General features: G+C 32.5%; 3 protein-coding genes and 1 long non-coding RNA gene across 6 annotated transcripts; 2 read left to right on the top strand and 2 right to left on the bottom strand.

The window, feature by feature from the left end:
- Positions 1-797: 797 nt before the first annotated feature.
- On the bottom strand, positions 798-4,728 carry LOC114166668 (urea-proton symporter DUR3). 2 transcript variants are annotated; one of them, XM_028051439.1, is made up of 10 exons: positions 4,616-4,728; positions 4,320-4,509; positions 4,047-4,154; positions 3,862-3,957; positions 3,660-3,742; positions 3,327-3,547; positions 2,975-3,237; positions 2,600-2,838; positions 1,666-2,315; positions 798-1,235 (listed from the first exon to the last, which is right to left on the bottom strand). In XM_028051439.1, exons 2-10 carry the CDS (start codon positions 4,503-4,505, stop codon positions 937-939), a joined length of 2,145 nt encoding a protein of 714 aa, XP_027907240.1. In that variant the 5' UTR covers positions 4,506-4,509; positions 4,616-4,728; the 3' UTR covers positions 798-936. The 2 variants fall into 2 exon arrangements, with proteins under 2 accessions (XP_027907240.1, XP_027907232.1); XM_028051431.1 differs by lacking the exon at positions 4,616-4,728 and having other exon boundaries at positions 4,320-4,609.
- A 2,844-nt stretch (positions 4,729-7,572) lies between these two features.
- LOC114170323 lies at positions 7,573-9,301 on the top strand. The gene is made up of 3 exons (XR_003601051.1): positions 7,573-7,674; positions 7,789-7,895; positions 9,029-9,301. It is a non-coding gene; the product is annotated as an uncharacterized LOC114170323 (long non-coding RNA).
- A 3,011-nt stretch (positions 9,302-12,312) lies between these two features.
- Positions 12,313-14,198, top strand: LOC114170318 (ubiquinol oxidase 1, mitochondrial). The gene is made up of 4 exons (XM_028055801.1): positions 12,313-12,711; positions 12,874-13,002; positions 13,345-13,833; positions 13,923-14,198. Exons 1-4 carry the CDS (start codon positions 12,427-12,429, stop codon positions 13,980-13,982), a joined length of 963 nt encoding a protein of 320 aa, XP_027911602.1. The 5' UTR covers positions 12,313-12,426; the 3' UTR covers positions 13,983-14,198.
- Positions 14,199-14,770: 572 nt separating this feature from the next.
- Positions 14,771-27,329, bottom strand: LOC114173419 (alpha-glucosidase 2). 2 transcript variants are annotated; one of them, XM_028057801.1, is made up of 23 exons: positions 27,024-27,329; positions 26,199-26,481; positions 25,971-26,039; positions 25,750-25,887; positions 25,531-25,648; positions 24,836-24,918; positions 24,174-24,269; positions 23,734-23,902; positions 23,433-23,575; positions 23,225-23,311; positions 22,838-23,023; positions 21,332-21,499; positions 20,355-20,475; positions 20,194-20,263; positions 19,396-19,483; positions 19,163-19,283; positions 18,684-18,877; positions 18,437-18,545; positions 17,404-17,559; positions 17,144-17,246; positions 16,811-16,966; positions 16,033-16,178; positions 14,771-15,200 (listed from the first exon to the last, which is right to left on the bottom strand). In XM_028057801.1, the coding sequence occupies exons 1-23, from the start codon at positions 27,170-27,172 to the stop codon at positions 15,004-15,006; spliced, it is 3,150 nt and encodes a 1,049-aa protein (XP_027913602.1). In that variant the 5' UTR covers positions 27,173-27,329; the 3' UTR covers positions 14,771-15,003. The 2 variants fall into 2 exon arrangements, with proteins under 2 accessions (XP_027913602.1, XP_027913603.1); XM_028057802.1 differs by lacking the exon at positions 27,024-27,329 and adding an exon at positions 26,854-26,930.
- Positions 27,330-27,552: the final 223 nt, after the last annotated feature.

The following is a 27,552-nucleotide window of genomic DNA, read 5'->3' on the forward strand; positions in this document are numbered from 1 at the left end:
TCTTCCACCACCACTTCCAACTCCTTCACTATATGAGCAAACAGATTCAGCTCTATCCCCCTACACCTCTACCTCCTCCATAAACACCTCCACCTCCTTCATCTCCACCACAAATACGTTTCTTTCCCCCTCCACCTCCACCTCCTCTGCAAATACCTTTAGCTCCACCTCCACCTCCTTCAGCTTCACTACGCAAAGGTTAAGCTCCACCTCCACCTCCTCCAGGTCCAGTACGTACAGGTTCAGCTCCACCACCACCAACACCTCCTCCAAGTCTACAAACAGGATGAGCTCCACCACCACTGCCACCAAAGCCCTCAGGAACTCCTCCTCCTCCTCCTCCCTCTGATCCAGCTGCACCTCCAATGCCATGCACTTCTCAACGTTCAGATCTTTTTTATAATTTAAAAGCACTTTTTATGTGTGATAATGAATTCCTCATATGTGTATTATTGAAAATCATTGTCATCGCTCTAAAATTATTTACTTGTTAACTAAAAAATTAGGAAAATGATTGATGAGGAGAATACTAAAAAATATATTACTGGAAATGTACATAGAAGCGTTATCTAAAAAGATAGTAAAACGGAAGAAATATTCATCAAGGTAAGGTTTCTTTGAATGTCGAATATTGGTATATCAAATTAAATGAACGGCTTTTTGTTCTCCAACCCCATAGTTTATCATTGTATCAATTTTTAAAATGAATCATTACTCTTTTGGATCATCTGTTCTTATTTAGGCACCCATTATAGACACTTCTTTCGGCATTTCGATCACTGTGCATACATACACTGTAACATCACAACATGTGACTCGTTTATAAGGTTAGGAAAAATGCAATGTTTTATTTATGTTGTGTTTGAAACTGATTAGCAGAAAAACAATCGTAAATTCTCTTCTGGTTTTAGCAAATATTGTGTCTGTTGTAGAATGTTATGCAGGAAGAGAAGAAGAATGTTGTTCCGGGGCTTCTTCTAACTTTTTGGCCTTTCCCTTCTCAAGCAAGTAAAGTCTCTCTGCTTCTGGTATTGCATGAATAATTGTCTGCAACTTCAAATTTAACTCTTCAACCTTTTCCATTAGCCTGTCATTTGTAAACATCCCCATCATCACACTTTGAATGGTCTCCCAGCTCTCCACTAATGGTAAAATAATTATCACAGCAGACCCAACACTACCCCATGCTATAGCAATCACTGCCCAGAAATAGAAATAGCCCTTACTGAATTCACCTGTGGTAAGGCACAAATGAAAGTGTGAGACTAAAAATATTGGTTAGGAAAACAAAGACTTTGCTCTTATTTTTTGGTATAAGCAAATAAAATAAAACGTTTAAATATGTTTATGTTTTTAGTCGTTGAACGTTAACAAAATTAGACATGAAATATGTTTAAATTGAAATTCTAGCTGACATTAAAACAAAATTCGGGAACTTGTCAAACAATTTAAACATCAAAGCATTTAACACATAAAAAAATTTAATATAATTGGATTAAAAGGATTATATCTATTTAATTTTAATCATTAGAAACCAAAATGTATTATTAAAGTTTTAGAAACATGAATTTCAATTTTGTCTGAAAGTTCGAAAATTAAAAACATATTTAATTAAAAAAAAAAACATGTTCAAATGTTTGTTACTGCAATGCAACTCAAAGTTACCTGCTGGGAGGGAGAGAATAGGCCACAGTATGACAATCAAAACAGTGAAACCAATACCCCATTTCACCACCCATGCTTTAGCTCTGATTAGCTTTTCTTCTTTAAACTCTTCTGCTGGCAGATCAGTTTTTTCCTTTTCCACCACTGTGATTTGTTTGGTGGTGCTCCAGTCATAGTTCTGAGGCCACAACATGCTGCAGATAGCATGCACAACTCCACCAGTTAGTATAGAGACAAGGTTTCCAGCAAGCATTGGTGCATTTCTTCCTGTTGTATCCAGGTTTACCCTGCCATATTGTACTTTTGTGACAGACAGCCATGTGATAATTCCTAGAACACAACCTGCGACTGTTCCAAGAATGGCTCCAGTTGCATTTGCTTTTCTCCATAGAAGCATAAAAGCAATAGGAAGAACTGCTGACCCAATCAGAACTCCCATTGCAAGGTACATCCATCCTAAAGAAACTCCAGCCTTGTTCAGTATGACTGCTAGCAACCCCATCAGACACCCGAAGCCTAGAACAACACCCCTTGACACCTTCAGGATTTGCTTTCCACTCGCATTAGGATTTATGTAAGTTCTGTAGATATCATATGTGCATAATGATGACACCGCAATTAGTTCTGATGAACCAGCTGAAGTCACTGCCCTGATGAGTGTATCAAAGTTCAAAATTATCAGAAATTTAAACAAAGGCTGGATAGTTTTGTGACAAGCCTTGTATCAAATTGTTAATGTGTTTGCTGCAGGAGATCTCGTATTGACTAAAGATAAGACGAGTTTATAATATATAAGTAGATGTAAACTTCATCTTACAAGCTGGTTTTATAAAATTAAGTTAGGCTTAAAGTGTACTTCTTACCGTTTGTTATTTTAAAATTATTCAGAAATAATGAAAGTATTTCCAATGGGGATATGATGATTGTAGCTTACATAAAAAGCATGGTAAGAAGAAGAATAGATCCTCCTTGCCCCATCAGAGCTACTGCTGTAGCAGGGGGAACAAGTCCACGACCTGCTTCACTTTCATTTATTGGTAAATCAAGGGCTAGAGCTCCTAAACCCAACGATGTAGCCAAAGAAAATGGCACAGCAAACCAGACCAAGCCTCCCAACAAGTAGCCTTTGTGAGTTGATGAAGGTCTTGCTGCGATGGCACTCACCCAGTATCCCTAGTCATTTTTCACCATTTAAAGAATCATTAGCAACAAAACCCAAATAACAAGAAAAGAGGACAGTTTATCTTTACAAGCTTGAAATCAAACAAACTTATGATGGAAGACACATTGATTCTTAACTGATGCTTACATTGTCAACAAACACAGTGCCAAAGTTGCCAACAATGTTTATAAGCCCAAACACCAAGCCACCTGAACTCAGCATTGTTAGGTAAGAACCTTGGTGATTCCCACCAACAGGACCACAAGATTGCCCTTTGTGTGATATAGGATCATGACATGTTCTTGATTTGCTTGCAACCTCTAGGAGGCGATTGTACACAACAGAAGGGCTACCAAGCTCACTGCTAGCCGTGTAGACAAGGTAGACAAAAATCACCAAAACAATGTGCACTGAAAAGTGTAAATCAACAAATTCCCAGTTTAACAGTAAAAGACATGAACATAGCAAAATGTGAAAAAGGATAAAATTAAGTAGAAACCTATGACAGAATGGATATAGCTTGCTAAGAATGTGGCCTTCAGTCCACCCGCTAGGGTATAAACAATTACTCCAAGTGGTATTAGAAAGCTAGCAGCATAAAGGTTCACCCCTGTTAATGCATTCACAACAGCAGAACCACCCAGGAGCAACATAGCTGTCACAATTATGTTCGTCAAGAAGCAGAAGAAGAGGAAAACAACGTGTGCAGAAGTTCCCCAACTGAGATAAAGAAATTTGTTATCACCAGAATGACCAAAACCTTGTACAAAACATGGAGCAAAACATAAATTAAAGAACTCTGAATGTCCAAACTCCAAACCAAGTAACATACCGTGCCTTGACAATTTCACAAACAGTATGAGCATGAGGAGCCTTTCTTTTAATCTCTATGGCCATGATTCCAAACAACAATACCTGACCATTTTCAATACGTTATAAACTCTCAGCTTTACTTCCATTTCCACATTCCATTACATGAAAATTCAGAAGAAAAAATTGCTTTGTTCTGAGAAAAAATCATATAAGGTTCATGCCTGAATGGTGGCCCCACTAGCATACCAGAAAGGTCCACTAACTCCATATTCCCATGCTACATTAGAGCTTTGCAGTATTGTAGCAGCCCATGTCCACTGCACACAAATCATTGCAAGAATATACATTAAAAATTGAACTTCAGGTTCATCAAAGTACATAATACGAGACTGTTTGAGTTCATTACCTGAGACACAATAACACTAGCAATAAGCCCTGTCTTAACACTTCTTCCTGCTGTGTTAAACCATTCAGAAGTGTGACGTGACCCCACATAACGCTTTTCCAGCCACACCTGATCCACAAGAATATTTGTACCAAATCAATTTATTATGATAACTTGACGAACTATGAAAGCATAAACCAGTGATTATGAGAAAAAACATAGCACTGATTTTCTAGTTCTAACAAAGGATGAAACTAACTAGAGAAAAAAAAAACACATTTGAGGATTACTAACCAAGAAAGAAGTGAAAAGAGCAAAGAAAGCACCAAAACCAAGAATGACAGAGTAACCAACTCCTTGATTAAGCACTGGTTTTCCTTCAAAGAAACTGGTCTGCCTCACGCACACACCTCCATTCTGAGACACATGATAGTACTTGCTAGAGAATTCAAATGGTCCACACCCTGATGCAGAAGCCATGAAACTGTGACAGAAATTGTTTCAGTTGGTAGCAATTAATTGAATAAAATCAGAATAGTATGCAGGTGTCTCCATTTCTTAGGAACCATAGTGGAGATTTTGAGGCTTACCTGTTGCTGGACGCAAGAAAGTTAGTAAGTCAAACTAAGAGGGTATCTAATTAATTTAATCCAAGGAATCTATGGATCTGATTCCTTCATGGAAGTGTTTTGGTCCAATCGTTGAAATTTTGCATTTTATTTTGTCAGCATCTCTCGGGAGTAAAGAGTCACCCTCATGGGATGAACATATTGACCAAACCAAATTAATGTCACACAATCAATTATTGTACTTCAATGTAATGTATTAATAAAAAATCATGTTTTAATAATAATAATATATATATATATATATATATATATATATATATATATATATATATATATATATATATATTCAATAGTATGAAATGATTTAGAAGTCAAGACAAATAATTTAAATTTTTTTTCTTTCTATCCTCTAAATGTTTTTTCATAGACAAAATCGTAAATCATGCTCCAAAACGAACTAACTTGAATTTATGTAAAAAATAAATGAACTTCTTTTGCCATCTGAATTTGAATGGAGATTATTAATTATTTTATTAGAAAGAGAATAGAAAATGTAATGATATATTAGACAGATTATGATTTTGTGTTCTAGAGTAAATGAACATATTGAACAAAATAAGATATTGTAAGAATTGAAGGTGAGAAAACAAGACTCTAGTTAAATAAAACTGTATAATGTATAAGATGAATAATTTTTATGTAGAAGAACTCACAAATATATTATTTTTAAAAAAAAATTATCGAGTGTGTCCTAATATTTTACATAAATTTGTTCATTTATATATTATATAAAGATGTTGATATTATTTGTAAAGAGAGAGAGAAAAAAAATGGGAAATTTAAGAAAATATACGAATAGAGGCTATATTCTTATATAGTATGATACAATTTTTATTGAAATGAAAAATATTTTAAAATGTTTTTGACAATATTTCTATGTATATTAATGTAATGTATACAAATTTTATGCGTATATAAATTAAATTTGAAAAGAGTCTTAGCATAAAATTTAATGTTAACAATACTATTAGTACAAATTAAAAATAGATAAACAAGATGGAATCTTTTATACAGATGACGAAAAGCCAAAATTAAATAGCGTGACCCATTTATTAAATGTATTTTGAAATAATATGAAACACATTGATAAACATTAATAAACTAAAGTTGGGATATTTGTCAGAGATATAAATAAATATATTGTTTTGCAGACAGCACTACTCATTCTAATTGGTTAATATTTAGAAAGATATAAAGTACATTTTCAAAATCTATGTATCTATCAATGCATAATTTAATAATAATAATAATAATAATAATAATAATAATAATAATATACTATGCAATCACAAATATAAATAAATATATTTTTTCTTGTATAATATGTCACATACTAATACATAAGAAAAACAGGCTTTGTACGTTAGGTATTTTTGGGATTTGTATATTAGTTTTATATTAGATATAATTGTAGAAAATGTAAATTTACATCTAATAAGTTCATCGGCTAAATAACAAAACATTTACGTTTAGAGTTTGAGTTTAGGTTTAGGGCTTATGTCTATCACATGTAAATCATAAATATTTACGACGTAAATGTTTTACTTTTTCTTCTTTATTGTATACAAAATTTAGGTCTATTAGTGTTATAATATCCGTAAGTTTTTTTGACTTTTTCTAATGGAATTGGTTTTGACATGAAACCAACCATAACAAAATATATATATATATATATATATATATATATATATATATATATATATATATTAAATATAACTCTTTCTAGAAAATATGGAAAATAATCGGGACAAAAAGTCTTTACTGCATTGATGTCTGTGCAAAATATATTAAAGTCAAAATTATCTAATGAATAAAAAGGTAATCTAACTTAAAAGAAAAAATAATCAAAATTTAATCTTTTACATGCTTTATGATATGACTAGTTTATTTTTATTTTCATCTTATTTTGATAATCTCCTCCTTTAATATGAGTGAGAAATTCATAAGACTTAAAACAACTATATAACGTTATTACATATAAATTTTTTCAAATTATATGATCCATCCACAAGTCATAAGTGTTTATGGTTGTTTAATTTTTAATGACTCATGTCCTAATGATAGTTTTATCTGATACATGATAATAATATCCACGTTAGAAAGAATTACTCTACCTATTACACTAAAATACCTATTACACTAAAATAAATGAAGAAAAAATTAATATAATAGAACTTCTATACACACTAATTAATAGTGATATCTAATATTAGAATATTATATATATATATATATATATATATATATATATATATATATATATATATATATATATATAAAATTTTGATTTTTAGGTTAAGACATAAAATCCAAAATTTATGATTTATATCTAACACGTTTAGGTCATAAATTTTGATAATTTAACTTTAAAAATGTCATCGTGCATTGTTTATATGTTAATTTTTGTTTTAGTTATAGTTTCATTATTTAATCGCATTTTTTTCGGAAACAGTTAAGTAAACATATTTTAAAACATAAAATTAGATATTATTATATCAATAAAATATATTTAAATTGATAAATAACATATATATTCAAGTCATAAAAGTAATTTAAACTTGAAAACCTGTTTAATGTCAAAATATAATATAAATATTAAATACAAATTAATTTATGTGACAATAGTATATAAAATCAAACTTAAATATATAGAAATATACAATAGTATACACTATTGTGTTATTATATATGTTAGATTGCAATGAGTAAATGGTCAAATAAAAAGTCAATAAATTGTTCTTGTGATTGATCCATTAACATCACAAAATGACATCTAATTGAATTAAATCAACGAATGTAAGCCCTTGTTTCTGTCCCAAAAAGGGGTGGACCTGGCCTTTTCGTAGGTCCAAGGCCAGCCCAACTATAGGACCCTAATACCTCTTCCAGCTGACTCATTGTTCACTTGTCACCTTTTTAGAATCAGCTCCTTCCTCTCCTTCTCAAATCTCCAGCAAAGTGCTCTGCTAGGGCACAATATTCGTTCATCTCCGAGCTAGCAAAATCTTTCTCACCTTCAAGTAAGTTAAACCTTAAGGTTTTGAGTCTGTTTTCCTCTTCTTTACACCGTTTAAGTGTGTTAGACCGGTTAGGGTTTTGTCTCATACCCTGGTTTGTCTTGTTCCATGTTTCAGCTCACTGCTCTAGCCCTTGGAGCTGACGTACTTCTTAGTTGGGAGTCTGTTGCGTTTTTTTAGCATCTAAGCAAGATAAGGGAAGCTAGTATTCTTCATCTTTCGTTGTAGGTGCTTGTTTTCCCTTCTGTTGTTGCATAAAATGAGTTGGAAAATGTTTGTGCTTGTGTGAGATAAAAAGAAAGATGTTTGGTCTGTTTGTTCTGGGTTGCATGTGCGGAACAATGGGGGAGAACTGGTATTCTCGCCCAGGCGAGGCGAGAATAGCAGAAGCTCGCCCAAGATTCTGCCTCGAGCGCTCGCCCAGGCGGCCAGTCACGTTTTGAGCGACGCCTTGTCTCGCTCAGGCGAGAAGGCCTCGCTTGAGCGAGAGCTCGTGAAATCTCCCAGGGGCCACTGTTGCATGTCTCGCCTAGGCGAGAGCCCACGATTTTGAGCGAGGCAAGCACTTCGCCTGAGCGAGGTCCCTAGCTTGGGCGAGGTCAGTGCAGTGGTGAGTGCGGGCACTGTCTTCTTGATTGTTTTGATGATTTGATGCATGTATTGTCTAGATTATTCTTCCTATATATGATGTTCGTGAATATGCTTGGCTGTTTGGATTTATGAATGAAATTGGCATGCTTGGTATGAGGTTGATCATGGATTTATGGCTTTGTGATGTCTTAACATGAGAATTGGGTGAAGGTAATGAGGGAAGTGGAATTGTATGAGAAAAATGATTCTGATTGTGTGATAGGCGTAATTCCATGAGTCTCGGGGGGAGATCTCATGGTGGTGAGTAGTGTATATGTTAGGATAAGGATTCAAGTAAGGATCGCATCCCGAAACTCTAAAGGGTCAGTGAGTCTCAAGTAGAGCAAATTGACCCAAGTGGTGAGAGTAGCGGGAGACCCTAGTCTTTAGCAGGATAATGGCCTTAGACGCTTAAAGGCTAACCTTGTGTGTGGTAGGGTGAAACCCATTGACAATGGCTCTGCAGAGCAGTAGAGGCCACCACAAGTGCAAGCGTCCAGTGAATCCGATCCTAGTATATGTATCCGGATAATTGAGTCATAGTGTCTTGCTTATTTGTTATAATGTGATTCTTATGCCTACTGTGTTGTATGTTTGGACTGTTTCTAAATATTTCGCTGCAATAACATGCACAATTTAATTCACTCTAGCTTACCCTGCTATTTCTTTTGTGTGTGTGTCCTTGTTCTGATTTCCCTTTTGCAATGATCACCATTGGTGGGAGCAGATGGAAATACTTCTGGAGGTAGGCCTGATGGTGGTAGTGGTGCAGCTTAGTGGGCTCGTTGATATGGCCCTCAAAGGACGATTCTATGGCCCTAGTGCCTTTATAATCCCTTGCTCTAGGAGCTTTTCTTTTGCATAATTGTGAACCTTGTTATTTCTGTTTTGGCTATGGCATGGTTATAGAACCCCTTTCAAGTACTCCTATGGATGACTGTAAAGGCATATTCCTTGTTTTTGGTGTTCATCTGTTAACCTTGCTCTTTATTATTATAAATATGGGATGTTTTATTTAGTAAATAAATCTATTTAAATGGGATGTCACAACGAACAAGTACAAAACTCAAGGGTTAAATGTAACTTTTATTCTTTAAAAATATGTTTTATCTTTAAACTAAATTATATATTTATTTATTTTTAAATTGTATAAAAATTATGTAAAGTACCTTTTTAATAAATAATACATGAATATCGTTTTTATTAAAATGATATATTGTACTGTATGAGTTTTACAAATTATAGAGATGAAATAAATATATAATTTAATTTAGAAACAAAATCAAATAAAATTGTGATAAAAAGTTAATTCAAAGTGGGTTAACACAATACATTTTAAATATTATTTGGAAATTTTTATTGAAAATGAAAATAAAATATTATCATTTTTTACAAAATGAAATTTAGAGAATATTATCATGCATTACTTAACTTTAAACCTAGCTATTTTGATATATTTAATTTTTAAATATTAAAAGTTTATAAAATATGTTATTTCAAGTTTTCTAATATTATTAAATTATTAAATTATATTTTTAATCTTGTATATTATTTAATGATTTATATTATTGTATTAATAGGAATCCTGGTTGAATGAATGATACTTTAATCACGAGCTTCATCAACGAATCTTTAAATCATGTCGTGATCAGTTAAATCACTTTGGTTATTCAAATTTCTCAACTTTCACTGTAAATGAATTCATTAAAAAAAAAAACTTATGTTTTAATTCAACTAATAAATGATATTTTTAATTGACTCTTTTGATAAAAAAATTTGTTTGATTAATTTTTTTTTATATTTTTAAGTTAAATTTTATTATCATATTTCTTAATAATTAAGACAATAATAAATAATATTATTAGTTTGTATGATTTATATATTTTATATAGAAAATAAAATAAATAAGTTAATTAAAATTTAAAAATTTAATTATATAAATTAATTTTTCATTAATGTTTTATTAAATGTTTAAAACTTTTATATTTTGTAATTGGATATTTATTGTTAAATGGAAAATATAACCATTTAATTTTATCATCTCAAGAACAAAATAAAAAAATTAATGCACTAATTAATTGTCTTTATAAAAATGATATTATAACATCTTAATTGAAAATAAAAATGAATTAAAAATATTAAAATTCCAAATATCTAATAAAACAAATTGTTTAACAGAAATTTAATTAAAAATAATTAAATTTACAATAAACTTAAATCTTAATTATATATTTTTTCATTCCTATGTAAGCAATGACGTCTTAATCTTAAAAAAATAAAAAACTAACCTCTTTCCTAATATTAAAACTTTAAAAGTAAATTATACCCTCTTGTTTAAAAAAACAACGTTGCCATATTAAAGTATTTCATCTTGATTTTTGAGAGATGCTGCCAGAAACTAAAACAAAATTCCTCCAAAAACAGAAATGATAGTTTGACACGATTAAATAAGAGTTAAACACGTTTTCATCCATTCATTTTGTGAAAATTAAGATTAGTTTGTTTTTCAGATGTTAGTTCTATAATAACAAATAGGTCAGGCATGTTTTTTTCCGTGAAAATTAAAATTAATTTTTTTAATAATAACGAGTCGATAATGTTTGTAAATAATTTAATCTGTAACAAAAAAGATTTATTTGTTATTTAATTTGTCAATTATTTATTTGAAAAATATTTGTAAATTTTAAAAAGATGACAGGTATTATAAATATTTGAGTATATTCAAAAAAATTATAAATTTTTAAAATAAAATTTAATTAAATTACAAAAAATAATAAATTACATTAAATTTTAATTTTAATTAAATTTAATCTAATAAAATATAAATTAAATTTTAATTTTTTACTGATAACTAAATAATATAATAACGACGTCTAATCCATTAATAAATGGATATTAAAATACTTATTATTTACAATCCATAAATAATAAATACTCGAAAATACTAATTATTAAGAACAAATTTTATTTATAGATATTTAGAAACAGAACAAACTAAATTTTAGATACGATAAATTTAATTCTTTTAACTAAATTTAATTGACATTTCAAATATAAATATGTTTTTATAATATTTAAATTATTTATACTTTTTAACATATTTATATTTTAATAATGTTAAAATAAATATTTAAAATATTTAAAAAAATTAATAAAATTTTATTAAAATTATTAAATCCATATATTTATAATAATAAAAATCTAAATTATTAAAATCTTGAAAATGGTCATCTTTAAAAAAAATTTATACCTAAATTATTTCATCTTGATTTTTTAGAAACGCTGTCAGAATCTAAAAGAAAAGAAAAAAGAACTTTTCAAAAAGAAAGTATAGTTTGAGATGCCTCATTAAAAGTACAATCATTTAACACAAATTTTTAATAATATTATATTAAACTAACACATTAAAATAGAATATAAATAAAAGTATTAAATATAGTATCATTAATAGTTTGCGTCAAATTAGAGGTATTTTTAAAAAGTTACGTCAAACTACTAATTTTCTCTTTCCAAAACGGGTCTAATGCAAAAGATTTTTTCGTTCTTTCTAAAACTGTGTGTCACAGCTTTTAAATAGTTGACTTGTCACACACGAAAGCCCTTGTTCTTTCAGGATATTTCTATATACTTGCTCTCCAAGAAATAACTAAGTTTAAATAAATCATCAATTATGACTGCTATGCTGTACAAACATGCAGTACATGAATCTGATAGTACATGCAGATCTGATATAAAATAATTTTCATTAATTAATTAATTCTTTATATGGACTCATTTTCAAAACAATTAATACTAAATTATTAATAAAAAAGTTTAAAAGTATCAAACTGAATTTTGAAAGGCATATTTTTGCAATATGCAGTAATTTAAAAGCAACTTCAGAAAAAAAAATGTTAATGAGAGGATTCTAGAAAATCCATGCCAACTAATTATCACTTGTCCAACGTGTCTCACAACTTGACCATATATTATACAATATACATTATTATATATAGACTTTCTTAAACCCTTTTCTTCCATAACCAAGAAAAACTAAAACTTTCTTTCTGATTTGATTTTCTGGACTCGGTATATTTCTCTCATTCGTGATTATTCTATCAGAGTGTAGATTTTGGTGGGTTGGTGATGACGACGATGATGATGATGAGTCGCGGTGGCGGCAACCGTGTGGCCAACACTGTGATGTTGGTGGCGAAGGGTTTAAGCGGTGAAGTTGGTGGTGCAAGAGCGTTTTATGGCGGTGGTGTGAGGAGTGAGAGCACTTTGGTTTTGCCGGAGAAGGAGAAGATGGAGAAGAAGGTTGGTGATGGTGGAAACAAAGAGCAAAAAGGGATTGTGAGTTATTGGGGCGTTGAACCCTCTAAGATCACCAAACTCGATGGCACAGAGTGGAAGTGGAATTGCTTTAGGGTATATTTTTTTCTTCAGTTCTTTTTATTTTTATTTATGAACAAATTTATGTATTAGTTTTCTAATTTTTATAGAAATTTTGAAAGAAAAGTTATTATCGCGAAGATTGTTTGATCTGTGTAAATGTGTGTTGATGATGGTTTTGTTTTTGTTGATGTGAAGCCATGGGAGACATACAAAGCAGATGTTTCAATTGATCTGAACAAGCACCATGCACCCACTACGTTTCTTGACAAGATGGCTCTTTGGACTGTCAAAACTCTTCGATACCCCACTGATCTGTTTTTCCAGGTATTTTGGATGTTTTCCCACACTACTGGGAACAGAATAAAGTAAAGAAAAACGAACATTATTTCACTTTTTTCGAAAAGTAGAATATCAATTTTTTATATCTTATTTTATAATACTAAGCATTAAAAGTTATTTCTTTTACGTTTCTCTCTCTTTCTGTCTTATACATTAGTATAATTATTTCTTAGCTGTCTCTTTTCTTTCCCTTTTTTTCATATCTTTTTTTTTCCTACTTTATACGCAAAATAAATGTAGCATATATTCTTTGGTGAGTTTTGTATTGTATAAATTTGTGTATGAAGTTAATTATTTAGTTAATTGTGGTGTGTGGAAATGTAACAGAGACGATATGGATGCCGAGCAATGATGCTAGAAACGGTGGCAGCAGTGCCTGGGATGGTAGCAGGAATGTTACTGCACTTGAAGTCACTTAGAAGATTTGAGCACAGTGGGGGTTGGATCAAAGCACTGCTAGAAGAAGCAGAAAATGAACGGATGCACCTAATGACGTTCATGGAAGTGGCAAAGCCAAAGTGGTACGAGCGTGCTCTAGTCATAACTGTGCAAGGTGTTTTCTTCAATGCATACTTCTTGGGCTATATGATCTCTCCTAAATTTGCACACCGCATGGTGGGTTACCTTGAGGAGGAGGCAATACACTCCTACACGGAGTTCCTCAAGGAATTGGACAAAGGCAACATAGAAAATGTGCCAGCTCCGGCCATTGCCATCGACTACTGGCAGCTCCCACCACACTCCACTTTAAAGGATGTTGTCACGGTTGTCAGGGCTGACGAGGCACACCACCGTGATGTCAACCACTTTGCTTCGGTAACATTATTAACCTTTTATGTTATTCGCCAAAAAAGGGGAGATAAGAAAATTTGAATACTGATGCTATTTTTTGTAATGAATTGCAGGACATACACTACCAAGGGCGTGAGTTAAGAGAGACTGCTGCTCCGGTTGGTTATCACTAGAGTCGATTTTTGGCTGGGAGTGTGAAATTTTATGGCGTATTGGTTTTGGTTACAGAATAAATAAAATTTCTGGTGACTGACTGGGCTTTTGGTTGTCTAATGATGTCTGTAAATAATGTGTAACTTTTTTTTTTTTTATTTGAAGCTTTTGTAGTTCTACCGTGCACTCTTCAAAGTACAAGTGGAGTTATATATGATACATGATATATTTTTCTTACAAATTCCTTGATTTCTTACATGTGAATATGGATTTTACTTCCTCTTGGGTTTCTCCTTCTTGGACATAAAGAATCGAGATTGAAGTATGTTTTTTACTGTGCTGGAAAATCATCATAAATATGGCACTAAAACGAAATGCCCGGTATGTAGTAGACAAACTGAGACGCAGTCTATGTCAAGGGATTTCTTTGACATGGTACAATTTTTTCCCATCTTCCCAAACCAATTCACTTTCGTGAAGGTCATTATGTAAGTTTCTAATTTAAACCTACATAGATCCAACTGTAGTGAAGAAAAATTTTAGTTCGGCTACAAGTGCTGTTTTAGTGTAAAATAAGAATTGGAGTGGCAACATGCAGAATATTAGGCCCCCATGGCCAACTCAATAAATTTGCCACATGCGACGTTCCCTCTGTTCTCTAATTAAATAAAATGGTTTTTTTATATTATTTGAATTTGAATAAGAGTATGAAAAAGTGAATTTTCACTTATATATATTATCATTATTAAAAAATATTTTTACTTTTATAAAAATAGAATATTTATATAATCTGAGTAAAAACGCTTCCTTGGACAATGGACAAAATAGTATACGATCCTAAAGAGATTCGAAGTGCAGATATGTTATACATCATTTCTCCTGTACGATTCCTTCCTCATTTTTATTGTTTAAAGTCCAACCACACAACAGGCATTCAGGTGAACAGGAAGAAGGAAAGAGCACAGAAATTCAGATAGATAGTTTTTACGTTCATGTTTTGTAGCAGCACTACTCAGCATTATGAACATTCCAGATACCTGGTTATTCCGAGATTCTTATAACCTCGTATTGATGTGAAATTCGAAGAGGGGATTGCTTTGAAACAGGTCTACTCTCAGACCAAAGCTCCAGGTTGACAGTGCCACAATCCCAGTGAACGAGACACTTGAATACCTCAGTTACACTAAATCGATTGACCAGTGCCAAGCCAAGACATTTATCAATGAGCTTCCACTCACCTGAAACAAAATTAAAATTAAAATTTTAAAGGGCACACCAACCTAATGTCCATACTCAGAAGATTGACAAAGATGAGACATGCAAGAACAGCATGTCACCAATTGCTTAAAATTTGTCCATGTTCATGGTTTGTTCATGGAACAATATGTTCAAGAGAATTTGTGATTTTTCATAAAATAAACATCTTCAGAAATAAACAAGTCTGAAGGCTGACATCACATCTTAAACTCAAACCCAGTTATAATTACATTTTAACAGATAAAAATAAAACAGGAATACTATTAATTAAAAATAATAGAAGTCCGTTTCAAAACACATTCCTGTCATTTTTTCAGTTTTTGGTTTTCGTCCCTAATCCTTTAAATGTTTGGTTGAATTCCTATAATTTCGAAACCTCAAAGAATTGGTCCCCGCTGCCAATGCCTACATTTAGTTTTTGGCCTTAGTCCTTACACCAGGACAAATTCTTTGTAGTTTTGAAAACACCATGACATATTCTTAGGAGTTTTGAAAACACCATGACTATACGCACTCAAAACCAACTGTTTCAAGTCTGGAGACCAAAACCAATATTGGGAATAGTTATAAAGACTAAAATTGTATTTAAGCCTAAAATCTCCAAACAAGAACTGAAATGCTGAAATTTCAGACCCGGTTTCATGTTTAAAGGCTAAAACAGAAGCCAGCATGCCAGTTTCTCTTCATTTTTATAATTTGATTATAAAAAAATTAAATATATTGAATTTTATTATTTTATTTATGATTTCATCCTAGTAGAAGTTCCCACATTCCATATGGGTATTAACGAGTTAGATGAAATGACCATATTACCATTAGGAATGAGGTTTCCTTCAAAGAATTGCTCCCCGCTATCAGGAAAGACTTCATGCACCGATCCATCCATTGAAGTAAATGAAACAAAAGATTCAGACGGATGTAAAAGAATGAACGTTGGGTGAACTCGTAAGCAAACCAACCTACAGAAAATACAAGGAAACACAGTAGAAGTTATAGCATCTGAGACAACTGACAGAAACAATACAGCAGAGAAAATAAAAGACAAGAAGGATATTGTCGTTAAGATCTAAACTTTCCACTTGAATCCTCGTGCACAATATAGTGAAAAACACCAGAAAAATATCACAAAAAGAAAATTAATATATGTGAAGTTCAGATTATTGATGAAAATTAATCAATTGTGAAACATATTCTGTTAGAAATATAATATAAAACCCTTTTCGTGTCTTCACCTAAGAACTCAAGCTTTTGTAAAGTAGGTTCATGACATGGTATCATAATCTGTATCCAGTGGACTAGAGGTCAATCCTTGCTAGCCTCATTTTTCAAATATAAATGTTTAATTTCAGCACAAGTATGCCTATGCATTATCCACACTTTGCCTAAGAGCTGCACAAGCTTTTAGGACAGTTGGTTCATGAAATTTTTGAGTTAATGATATGTCTTGGGAGATATATATCCAAAGCTACTTTTGAAAGAGTAAATTGTTTGGAAACGTAAAAATTGCCAAAATATATGTATCTATACAATCATAAAGGAGATACAATGGGTACTATAGTAAGGAGAAAAGAGAAGAGGCTTCAGATATAACCTTGAGAACCCTCCAGAACCAGCTCCAACACTGCGGGCTATTATACTAGAGTCTATCTGGATGATGTTGGCAACATTCTTTGGAACATAGATATGACGTTGAAGAACCAATCCTCCACCAATATCACCCTCTAACACCACCAGTCCAGGTTCTCGACTGAAAAAAAGATTTCCACGAAATACGTGTTAAATATCAAAATGAAAAGGGGAGTAGGACAAGAATAAATACCATCCTAAAAATGTATACTCAAGGATCTACTTCGCCTTTCAATTATTCCTTGACAATAAACTTTCCTTGTTGAAATCATGAAATGGAAATACTTATGAAACTTACTCAATGACAGAATACTCCTCAGAACACCCAGCAGAACGATACTCCGTACCACTGTACTCCTCATAACCATTGATCTCAATCCTACTATGGAGCCATTGTGTTCCTGAAAGCAGATTCCTTATTATCATGAACATTATAGTGCATATTATAAACAACATACATTATTTCATCAGAGTGCCATGGAGAAAATACAAGCTACTTGTACATTCCCAATCATTAAAAAAGCAAAATAAATATATTGAAAATCATGATCAAAGTACCTGAAGGAATGTGTGTCATGGAGATGATTCTACCCCCTATCCAGGGAACAACTTTAAGATCCCACTCCCCATTTTTCAGTTCAATGGGAGTTTTTAAAAGCTCTGTTCCCTTGGGTCCAGAAACTTCTTCTACATCAGGAATTGCAGTTGCATTTTCTGCCAAGTAAAAAATAGCAGAATGTAGCACAACTTGATATAGAATTGGCAGTTATGGGACCCTTGAATGCATGCTCGACAAAAGTAAAATACAACATAATTTCTAGGATAAACAATTGATCAGCCTCAACTCTATTCACGGACGGGGTGGAAGAACTAAAAGTCCATACAAAAGACTAAATTGAGACAATTATCAACAAAGGGAAAAGTAACCATAAAGCAGATATAAATACATGCAAACTACACCACAGAAATAGTAAGGAGAACATCTAAACCAAGAAATATCTTAAAACAAAATACATATTAGATCAAGAATAAAATAATGGTCAAGAATAAAATGTTATATGTGCTGCAGAGAAAATAATGGTCAAGAAAATAAGAACTTGTACAACACAAGCATACATATCATATAAACTAGGCTAAATTCTACTTGTAATGTTCAATTTAATATTATCTTATTTTAATATTCAGTTTGGTCTTTCATCTTTTGTAATGTTCAATTTTAATCTTCTATCTTTTAAAATGATTCAGTTCAGTTCTTTCTGACACGTCTACATATAAAAAAATTGAGGTTGACATTTTTTGTTGGTTTAAACACTGCCAAAAAATTGTTTTTTCCTGTGAAATAACTATCGGTAGTTTTAAAACGTCAAAAAAGTCAACCTGAGATGTTATAAGAACTGACAGAAAAGAGTCAAATAGAACTTTTAAGAGAAAAAGAACGGAATAGAACTTCTAAGAGAAAAAGAACGGAATAGAACTTTTAAGAGAAAAAGAATAAAAGATAAAGAACCAAACTGAAAATGAAAACTAACCTAACCTATATACTGAAATTGATATTCATAAATCAACCGAGGATATTTTAACAAGCACATACCCAAACGGTCCTTGTATTGCTTCTCACTAGTAGATACTAGCTTCAACACCTCGTCTTCTGAAGGCAACATTAGTTGCAGAACTTCTCCATCACTTCCCCATGTATCAAGCTGTTTATAACACAATTTCAAAAATATTCAAACCAAAGTACTAGGTAATAAAAGATACACACTCAAACACAGTTTTCACAGTTTCTTTCTGAAACAGGTTTCAAATTCTTCATAGTTTCATCTCAGAAAAATACATACCATTGCACCTCCACCCAGCAATAACTGAATATGAAGGCGGCGTTTGGGTCTTTCCCATGATCCTTCAGTTTTGTGTATACTCACAGTAACTACCGATGATTTAAGTTCAGCCACATAGTGTGTTAATAAATAATTCCCTTTTGTGAATTCGTATCCATCACCATCATCCTCAAACAGAACACCATCAGCTTTGCCTGTCAATGATTAAGGGTTCATTTGGGTAAAAACATTAAACACTTGTTAAACAAGTTCTTGTCTTGTAAGGGCTTATGTCATAAATTGCTTGTTTAGATGAGTTGCACCTCGAAAGAAGCTAAGAACTTATTGGAATCATAAACTATTTTAACAAGCTTAATCTGAAATTCCTTACAACACTCTGCAAATTATCATATTCATATGGCATTTGAGAGCAAGACACTAATCTGAAGAATGCAGATCTCAACAAGCATGCCAAGGGAAGTTTGAATGCATTGACTCACCATGTTCATCTAAAGCCACAAGAAGGGTCAAGTCATCTGAGGGATTAGCTTCTCCAACATGCTGAAGAGGGAGGCCCACAGGAATAATTGAGCCACCTTTTAAGTATAAAGCTGGCAAATCCTGACATTTCAAGACAAAACAAAAACATGAAATAAAATAAATTTTTGTACAAAAATAAATAAAAATAATATTAAAATAAAATGCAAACCAAAAGAGCAGGAAAATCATTTACCGGATGTGCATCATTGAAATCAAAACTCAACCATATTCCCTTAGGCAAATTAATCTCCATTTTATCCAACCCCTGTCTTTGTAAGGTGCTGATCAATATACAAATAACATGTTAAAGCAGCAAAAATTTGCATAGTAACTTGTTATAAAGCTTTATGGAAAACTTCAAGTTTAATTAAACATGAGGCGACCCTGAAAAGGAGCATAGGTCCTAAGACCCCAATAATTAGAAACGTGGTTTGTTAATGAAGGAACGAAACATTGCACATTTTTAATATTACATTTATAACAAAGAAAAAGTGGACTGGATCAGATAAAGGTGGGAAGAGGAATCAACTGAAATTCAAAGAGATGAACAAATAAAATCAAACAGAGCATATAGCAGTAGCGAATACAATCATTTATGTTTGTTTCTCTTGTACAAAAATAGTACCTTTCAAATATTCATATGGTTAATAAATTTTATGTTTTCTGCTTACTAAAAATTTGTTTTTAATGATATTTTCATGTGATGACAATAGATGTATTTGGGGTGTCAGCCTAACTGAAATGTCAAAGATTATAGTGATGCCTAGCATGAGTTTAAAAAAAAAAAAGATATAGGGATTTACCATGATGAAATCTAACTTAAAAATGTACTTTTTTTAATCATTCACTTTCTTGATGACTAAAGGCAATACCAATTATACGGTCAGCATGAAAAAAAAAAATCAGAAAAGCCAGCATATTTCCTGTACAGTTATATCTACAAAATATAGTAGTGTTATCTACATTACTGATAAAGTAATGAAGTACCAACCTTGCATACACTAAGACTGGACCAAGCAAAAACGAATTTTCAAGTTTCCTCAGGCTAGGATCTTTTGGATCTGCAAAAGCAAAATCAGTACACAAATATGTAAAAAATCATGATATGTACAAAGTAAGCTCGTATATCATGAACCAAAGACATGAACCCACCGGCAAAGAAAGTAGGGGTTACCACTGGAATGCCTCTTGTGTGAGCAAAATAGAAAAGAGTGTAGATAAGAGGGATCAGACGGTATCGCCTCTTCAGTGCCAATCGGCACACTTCTTCACACTAAAAGTTAGAGCTAAAGTTAGAGATGCTCAAAGCACCATTTCATTATGTGACAATTATACGGGCTGCATATTGTCCCATCCTCTTGTTTGTCACATAAAGGATTGCATAAAAAATAAATAATGTTGCTTCTAATAAAGAAATATCTAGTCACACAAAATATAGTCAAAAGCAAATATTAATAACAAATTACCATTAAAGGAATAAAATCCTGATTAAGTAGCAGAATACAATTGTAATGCTCTAGAAAAGAATACATGGTAATGAGTGTGCAAAACGGTGGCAGGTCTTAAACTGAAACCTCATGGCAACTCTGGAGAAACTTGTGGCAGCAGGAACAGCAGTCGGACATGCCATCACGTGCCAGAAACGCATGGCACATGAAACCCACTTGTGGAGAAAGAAGATGTGTGTCGAAGGGTACGAGTAGGCCAAATCATTTAATGTAAAAAAAAAAAATTCTTGCATCGACATCTAAAGGAAGAATTATACATGGAGATTTCTCTAGGGTTTAGGTCTATTGAAGACATGAATGAAGTGTCCAAGTTAAAGAAAACTTTGTATGTACTCACGCAGTGTCCCCATGCTTGGTTTGGTAGACCCACAATTAAAACACTTTCTTGAAATAGAGGTAACTTACTCAAAAAAAGAGTTTTTATCTTAAAGAAAATATGTACTTGATTTTCTCAAAATATGAAGTCAGTATAATCTATTCTCTCATATAGTTTGATCGTTTTCAAGTTACTCCATGTGATATGTAATAATAAAATATTTCAGCATACAATTTAGATAAATGTACACATAAGATGAAAACTGATAGAGGATAGTGATTTTATACAGACAAAGATGACCTAACCTCTTCCCCAAAGGACCAGGGTTCGTGGTCACCTGTGGCAGCTTCAGAATGACCTCGGCAAAAGGGAAACATGGAACCTACACCCATCCACCTTCCAAAAAGCTTAGGTGTTGCATTTCCAGCAAATCCACCAATATCAGGACCTGAAAGTGGCTGACCACTAAGTCCCTGAACAGAAGGAAGCAAACTATGAAGGGAAACATAACATATATTCAAATTAACAAACAATCACGTGAGCTTAAACTATTACGTGAAGATGAATGAATGATTTTACATTGTATCTCTAACACACATCCATGATTTTAAGCATGAAACCTCTCAAGTTGTCCTATCATTGTAAAGATCCAACTTTTTATTACAAGAATGGAGGCAGCAAGGATTGAAATCTATACCACTTGGTTATAGGCAAGTCTAATAGCATGTCATGAACAAGTAATTCCAAAAGCTTAAACTAATAGGTGAAGACACATAAATGGTCCTACATTTCATCTCGATGCATTTAATAGTATTGATTACATAGTATGATACACAAATATAATACCAGTATTGGATATGACACATCCAATATGACAATTTGTACACACACAGACATATATGTATGTATGTATATATATATATATATATATATATATATATATATATATATATATATATATAATTCACAAAATAAAATAAATATATTATAACTTTCTTAAACACCATATTAAAATTGGAAATCATTATTAAATATTTTCTAAATGCATATATAAATAGTGAGTGTGAGTTGTTTCTATCTACATTTGTTGTCACAATGCTTTTTTTAATTATGTGGTACTCGTATATTAAAAATCTTGAAAATGATTTCACAGAATAAATCAGAAATATTTGTTGAAAATAGTTCAAGTGTGAGTCAAAGTCTCACATTGGATAGAATAGACAAAGTTAAACACTATATAAAAACAAAGACCCATAACACTATATAAGAATAGGATCTCATTCAAACTGCAGACAGTTTTGAAGAAAAAAATTTAGAAAAATGGTATGCTCATAAATCTTACGAGAATAAAGCATATCACAACTTGACAAAAACTTGGAACATACTGTCTATATGACAATATCTAAAATAACCTTTTAGAAAATGACTGCCACTTGCTGTCAGATTCCTTGTCTTAAGAAGGTACTGTCTTGTAGCACCAATTAAAAGCGTCATATGGGTGACTAAAGTTTTCAAAACTTAAGCTAGCAACTATTGGATAATGGTTGTAACGACTAATATCCAGCTAGATGACATACAATGTGTCCAGAAATGTTTCTTGTTGAGATCTCATCTCATATAGACTACCAATATGACCAAGTTAGTCCTTACAGTGTTTGAGAAGTTCTAACCTCACAAACTAATTTTGTAAGGTTGAGTAAAAACATGTATTCTAAGCTTTGCAAGAAACTGCAGAAGTTAATGGCACTAAGACAACATCAAATGACAATGTTGCTCAAGTGAAGTAGCATCCATGCTGCTGAGAATCTCACCAGCTGAAGTACCATTGAGATACTCATATGAAGATGCTCCCAGGTAGAAAGATTATCTCCGGTCCATGTTGAAGCATACCTTTGGCTGCCAAGAAATCCAGCTCTGGTAAGAACAAAAGGCCGCTTATTTTCATTGGCTAGTTTCATGCCTTCATAAGTTGATCTTGCCATCAGTAGACCATACACCTACAGAGAACAACTATAATAATTAACAACACGTCATACCTATAAAGTAAGACATAAAAACACTTAACAAATCTAAGTTATAAACTAACATTAGAGTCAAGATGCAGGCAGTGCCAAATAATAGAATCAAAGTGCTTTGACAAGTTTATGATTGAAAAACATGTGGCTTCAAAATCTTAATAAAGGGAAAAGGTATATTACATTATGATAGAATGAATGATTCTGACAACCCCCCAGTTCACCATCTCCTCTATGAACATTGCTCTCGGGCATTGTTTTTGTAACAACCTAGAAAAGAAATGGGTAAGGAAGATGGAAATGGAACACATCAAGAGCCACAATAATAAGATTTGGGTCAAATATTGTGTCATATTATTCAAAGAAAAGAAACCAGCATGATCATAATTACCTTAAAGACAGCAGGTTCATTCATATCATTCCATATACCATCAACACCATTGGAAATGAAATCTTTAACTAAATTTGCCCACCATGCACGAACTTTTGACTGTGTATAGTCAGGGAAGACACATGGTCCAGGCCACACCTCCCCTGAGAATGTATATATGGGATAATGCATCACAGAAAGAATAAAAGAAGGGATGAACAGTCATAATTGATGTAAAAAAACATTGCAGGTCTGTTTTGTAAGATCATGAACAGGCACCACAGAAGTACCGGAATATTCATCTCAAAAAGAAAGACGTTACCAACATAAGGAGTTCCATCTGCCTTTTGGACCCAAACATCATTTTTAGAACCACTATCATATACAAAATAACCATCCTCCTGCTTGATTCCAGGATCAAGCATCCAAATAGCTTTAAAACCACTATAATGGAGATCTCTCACTAAAGATGTAGGATCTCGGAAACGCTCCTGAAAAATATCACATACTTTCTAAGAAACAATATTATCACATACATTAAAATGAACAACCCAAAAGTAAACTACGCAATTTTCAAATTACCAACAAATACAAGCCAATAAAACAAATTTATATAACAAATAATGCAAATACATCCCTTTGAGACATATGTTGCACTTCCTAATCACCAAATCAATTCATGTTCATAATTAGAAAGATCTAGAAACGTAACTATAACTGTAAACTGATTATTGGTCCTTTTTCTAGGAGTACAAAACTTACCTTGTCAAAGGTGAAACAACGAAAACCATCCATGTAATCAATATCCATCCATATCACATCACAAGGTATACACTTTTTCCGGAATGTTTTTGCAACCTGCAAATTTTAATTAAAATTACTACCAAGGCAAAACATGCTTCTGAGAAACTAAAGTTAGAATCTACAAAACTATGTTCATAGCAATGCATTCCTAGCTATTTTGAATGTCTACAAACCCGAATTTATTATTTATCTGTTATCCATGAAAAATTTGGAAAATCATGTTTAGCATGAGAGCTGAAAGCTATTAAAGATTGCCTGGATGATGTGATTTCTACATTTAATGACTATGGATTTTCTTATTCAATTTCAAACAAATAGTTTAAACAGTTTTTACACACCTAAGAACCCCAGGGATTCTGGATTACCATATCTATTGAATTTTATCGGTATGCCTTCAAACCCTGCCATATAAGCATGTATCATCCCATACAAAAATGCTAGATATCTTTTACATATTGAAATACAGATACACCAACTAGAACTAATGATTTCTTTTATTTTTAACCAGAAGGATAGTTCACGAAAAAAGACTACTGGAAAAACAGTCAGAACATGGAACACATGTCATATTCAGGTTCTACAGCTTTCTACATATATGAGTGCAAGAAGAAAGGAAGTACCTCCAGAACTCTCTGGTCAGATAAATAACTCCAACGGCATTGATGATAGCCTAATGACCACTTTGGGGGCATAAATACAGTTCCTGACAAAGAAATGTAAATATATATTAGTAGGATATTAAATGTACTATGAGAAGTAATTAGAAGATTCTAAGGATCCCTTTGTAATTATTACTTTAGGATTAAACTTCTCTATAATATATATATATATATATATATATATATATATATATATATATTGTGCATGTATTAGGATGTGACCAGTATAATGTACAACACTTATAAAGTGTTGAAGTTGGAAAGTGTTGAAGCTGGAAAGTGTTGTACATTATACTGATCACATCCTAATACATGCAAAAAAATTTAATTTCAAAAAAGTTCTTCATGAACTTAATACGTAAAGTATAGGTATCCCTTACGCAGACCTAAAGGAAGACTATACTAAACAAATATTACATGCTTTCTCAATTTGAAGATTACAAATTGATAATCTTCTTATATTTTAGGTATAAATTTCATCAGCCTATTCATGTGTTCTTCTATAGCTATGGAATACTCTCCAAAAATGATGAAAGACTTTAGTTTTTCAAAAAATTGCACAAAATCTTCTTATGTAGAGTCCCTCGACAAAGGATGGAGAGGCATAATTGCCGCACAGTTACCTAATTATCACTGCATTTTTTAGTAGAAATTACCAATTGCTTTTGATAGGGATATCAACACTTCAGTGGGTGAAGAAAATGGGCCGAACGTAATGACAGGAAATGAGGATGAAGCAACTAACTGTATCGTTGATTCTCTTCTCAGATCAATCTGCTTATGAGCAACCAGATGACCATTAAACAGATTATTGCAATAAGAACACAGACTTGTGTTGAAGGTTATAAATTACAGAAGGCCACATATTACAGTACCTCACAGCGCCTTGTAGTGTCAGCAAGAATTCCAAGTGCCTCACCATTGGGAAGAACAGCTAACACCCATGGATGGGATTGATACAAGGATGTAGTTCCAGGTCCATAACCCCATGCATCTGTGTTCCATGTGAAAACCTGCAAAGGAAACATAACTGATCAGTATGCAAATAATAACTAAATCTTTTTTAATAAAGAAAAATTCCATAAGATTGAGTTACTCTTTTGCCAGTCCTCTCTAGGTCTCCACTAGCTTCTCCAGTTCCATAAAGGGAGGAACCTACAGGCAGCTGGTTCAGAAACAAATTCAATCAATTTATGAAGCCCAGGGAAAAGACAGCAGCAAACAAAGCCAGCAAACTAGAACTCTCAAATTTAAAAGATAACCAATATTTTTAAGATTACAGCGAAAAGATCGGTGGTTACCAGGAGCAAATAAAGTAACTGACCTCAAGTTTGACAACCTGCTGCTCTAGAAGACACTCAAACGTAGGGATATACAAAGGAACCTTCTGAGTAGAGATAGGTGTGTCTCTGTCCCTGCTATTCGCAAAAGAAATACTGGGATACGCTGCATCTCGATCATTCACAGAACAATCAAACCGGAACACTCCATCTTCCAAAATAGGAACAAAAATCATACTCCCTGATCTAACATCGCTGCCACTAGTAACTGCCTGTCCTTCATAATTAGCCATTTTGGACACAAGCTTCTCACAAAACCGCTTTTTTCTGCTCACCAAAAAAGCACTAGTAGTCACAACACAACTACTCAAGTGTTCAACTCAATCTTTGTCCAATTTAATCAAAATTACTAAATAATCACGAAAACACTTTCACTCACACTCAACGAAATTCAGAAATATCAATAATCAGGTACAAGTAAAAGCATCAGCAAGAACAAGCGAGTTAGTTTTCTCTCTATCTCTCTCCCTCTCTCTCTCTCGATTCAAATAAGATACTAAAAATTCCACAATCCAAACTCCGATTGGCGACTGATCATACAAGAACAAGTTAGTTAGTTCTCTGTCTCTCGATTCAAAGGTTTGAGTAATAAGATACTAAAATTCCACAATCCAAACTCCGATTGGCGACTGAACATACAATAACAAGTTAGTTACTTCTCTCTCTCTCTTGATCCAAAGTATATCACGTGACATTTAGTAAAAAGCTTCTCGAAATTTCCACAACCTAGATCGACGGTAGCATCAGAAAGAGAAATTTAGAGTTCGAAAGTGCGATGCGGAAGAACGAAACAGTATCAAGGAAGGAACCTGTGAGCGACTATGTAAGATGAAAATGGCGCATTCCGAAGAAGACGGTGAAGATGATTGCGATAGCGAAATGGAGATAGTGAAACCGACGGAGATTGAAAGGAACTAACTTCGTAGCAGTTACACCATACTAATGCTTCCTCGATCATCGCGTCGTGACTTTTGATTTCTATTTATATCATTATTTTATTAAATTATATTAATATTATTATTATATTGGATTCGTGACGCACGTTTTGTTGTAGTCGACACGACAACCGTGGAAGAATGAATTCCATTCGGACATTGAACAGTGGAAAGCGCTTCTCTGTGTTTTCTGGTGCATAGATATTATTCCACCATTGTTTTATTTTTTGTGAGTTAGAAGTTGTTGCTAATGAAACAAAAAGAAACGTGAAAGGTACTGAATAGTTTATTTGGATAATATTCTTATTATATATAATATTATATATAAGATATATAAGATATCGTCTATTTTAGATATTAAAATTTCATCACCATCTTATACTGACAATATTTTCAAATGTAA

Source organism: Vigna unguiculata, chromosome 2 (assembly GCF_004118075.2).
Source record: "Vigna unguiculata cultivar IT97K-499-35 chromosome 2, ASM411807v1, whole genome shotgun sequence".
In the NCBI taxonomy this organism is placed as follows: Eukaryota; Viridiplantae; Streptophyta; class Magnoliopsida; order Fabales; family Fabaceae; genus Vigna; species Vigna unguiculata.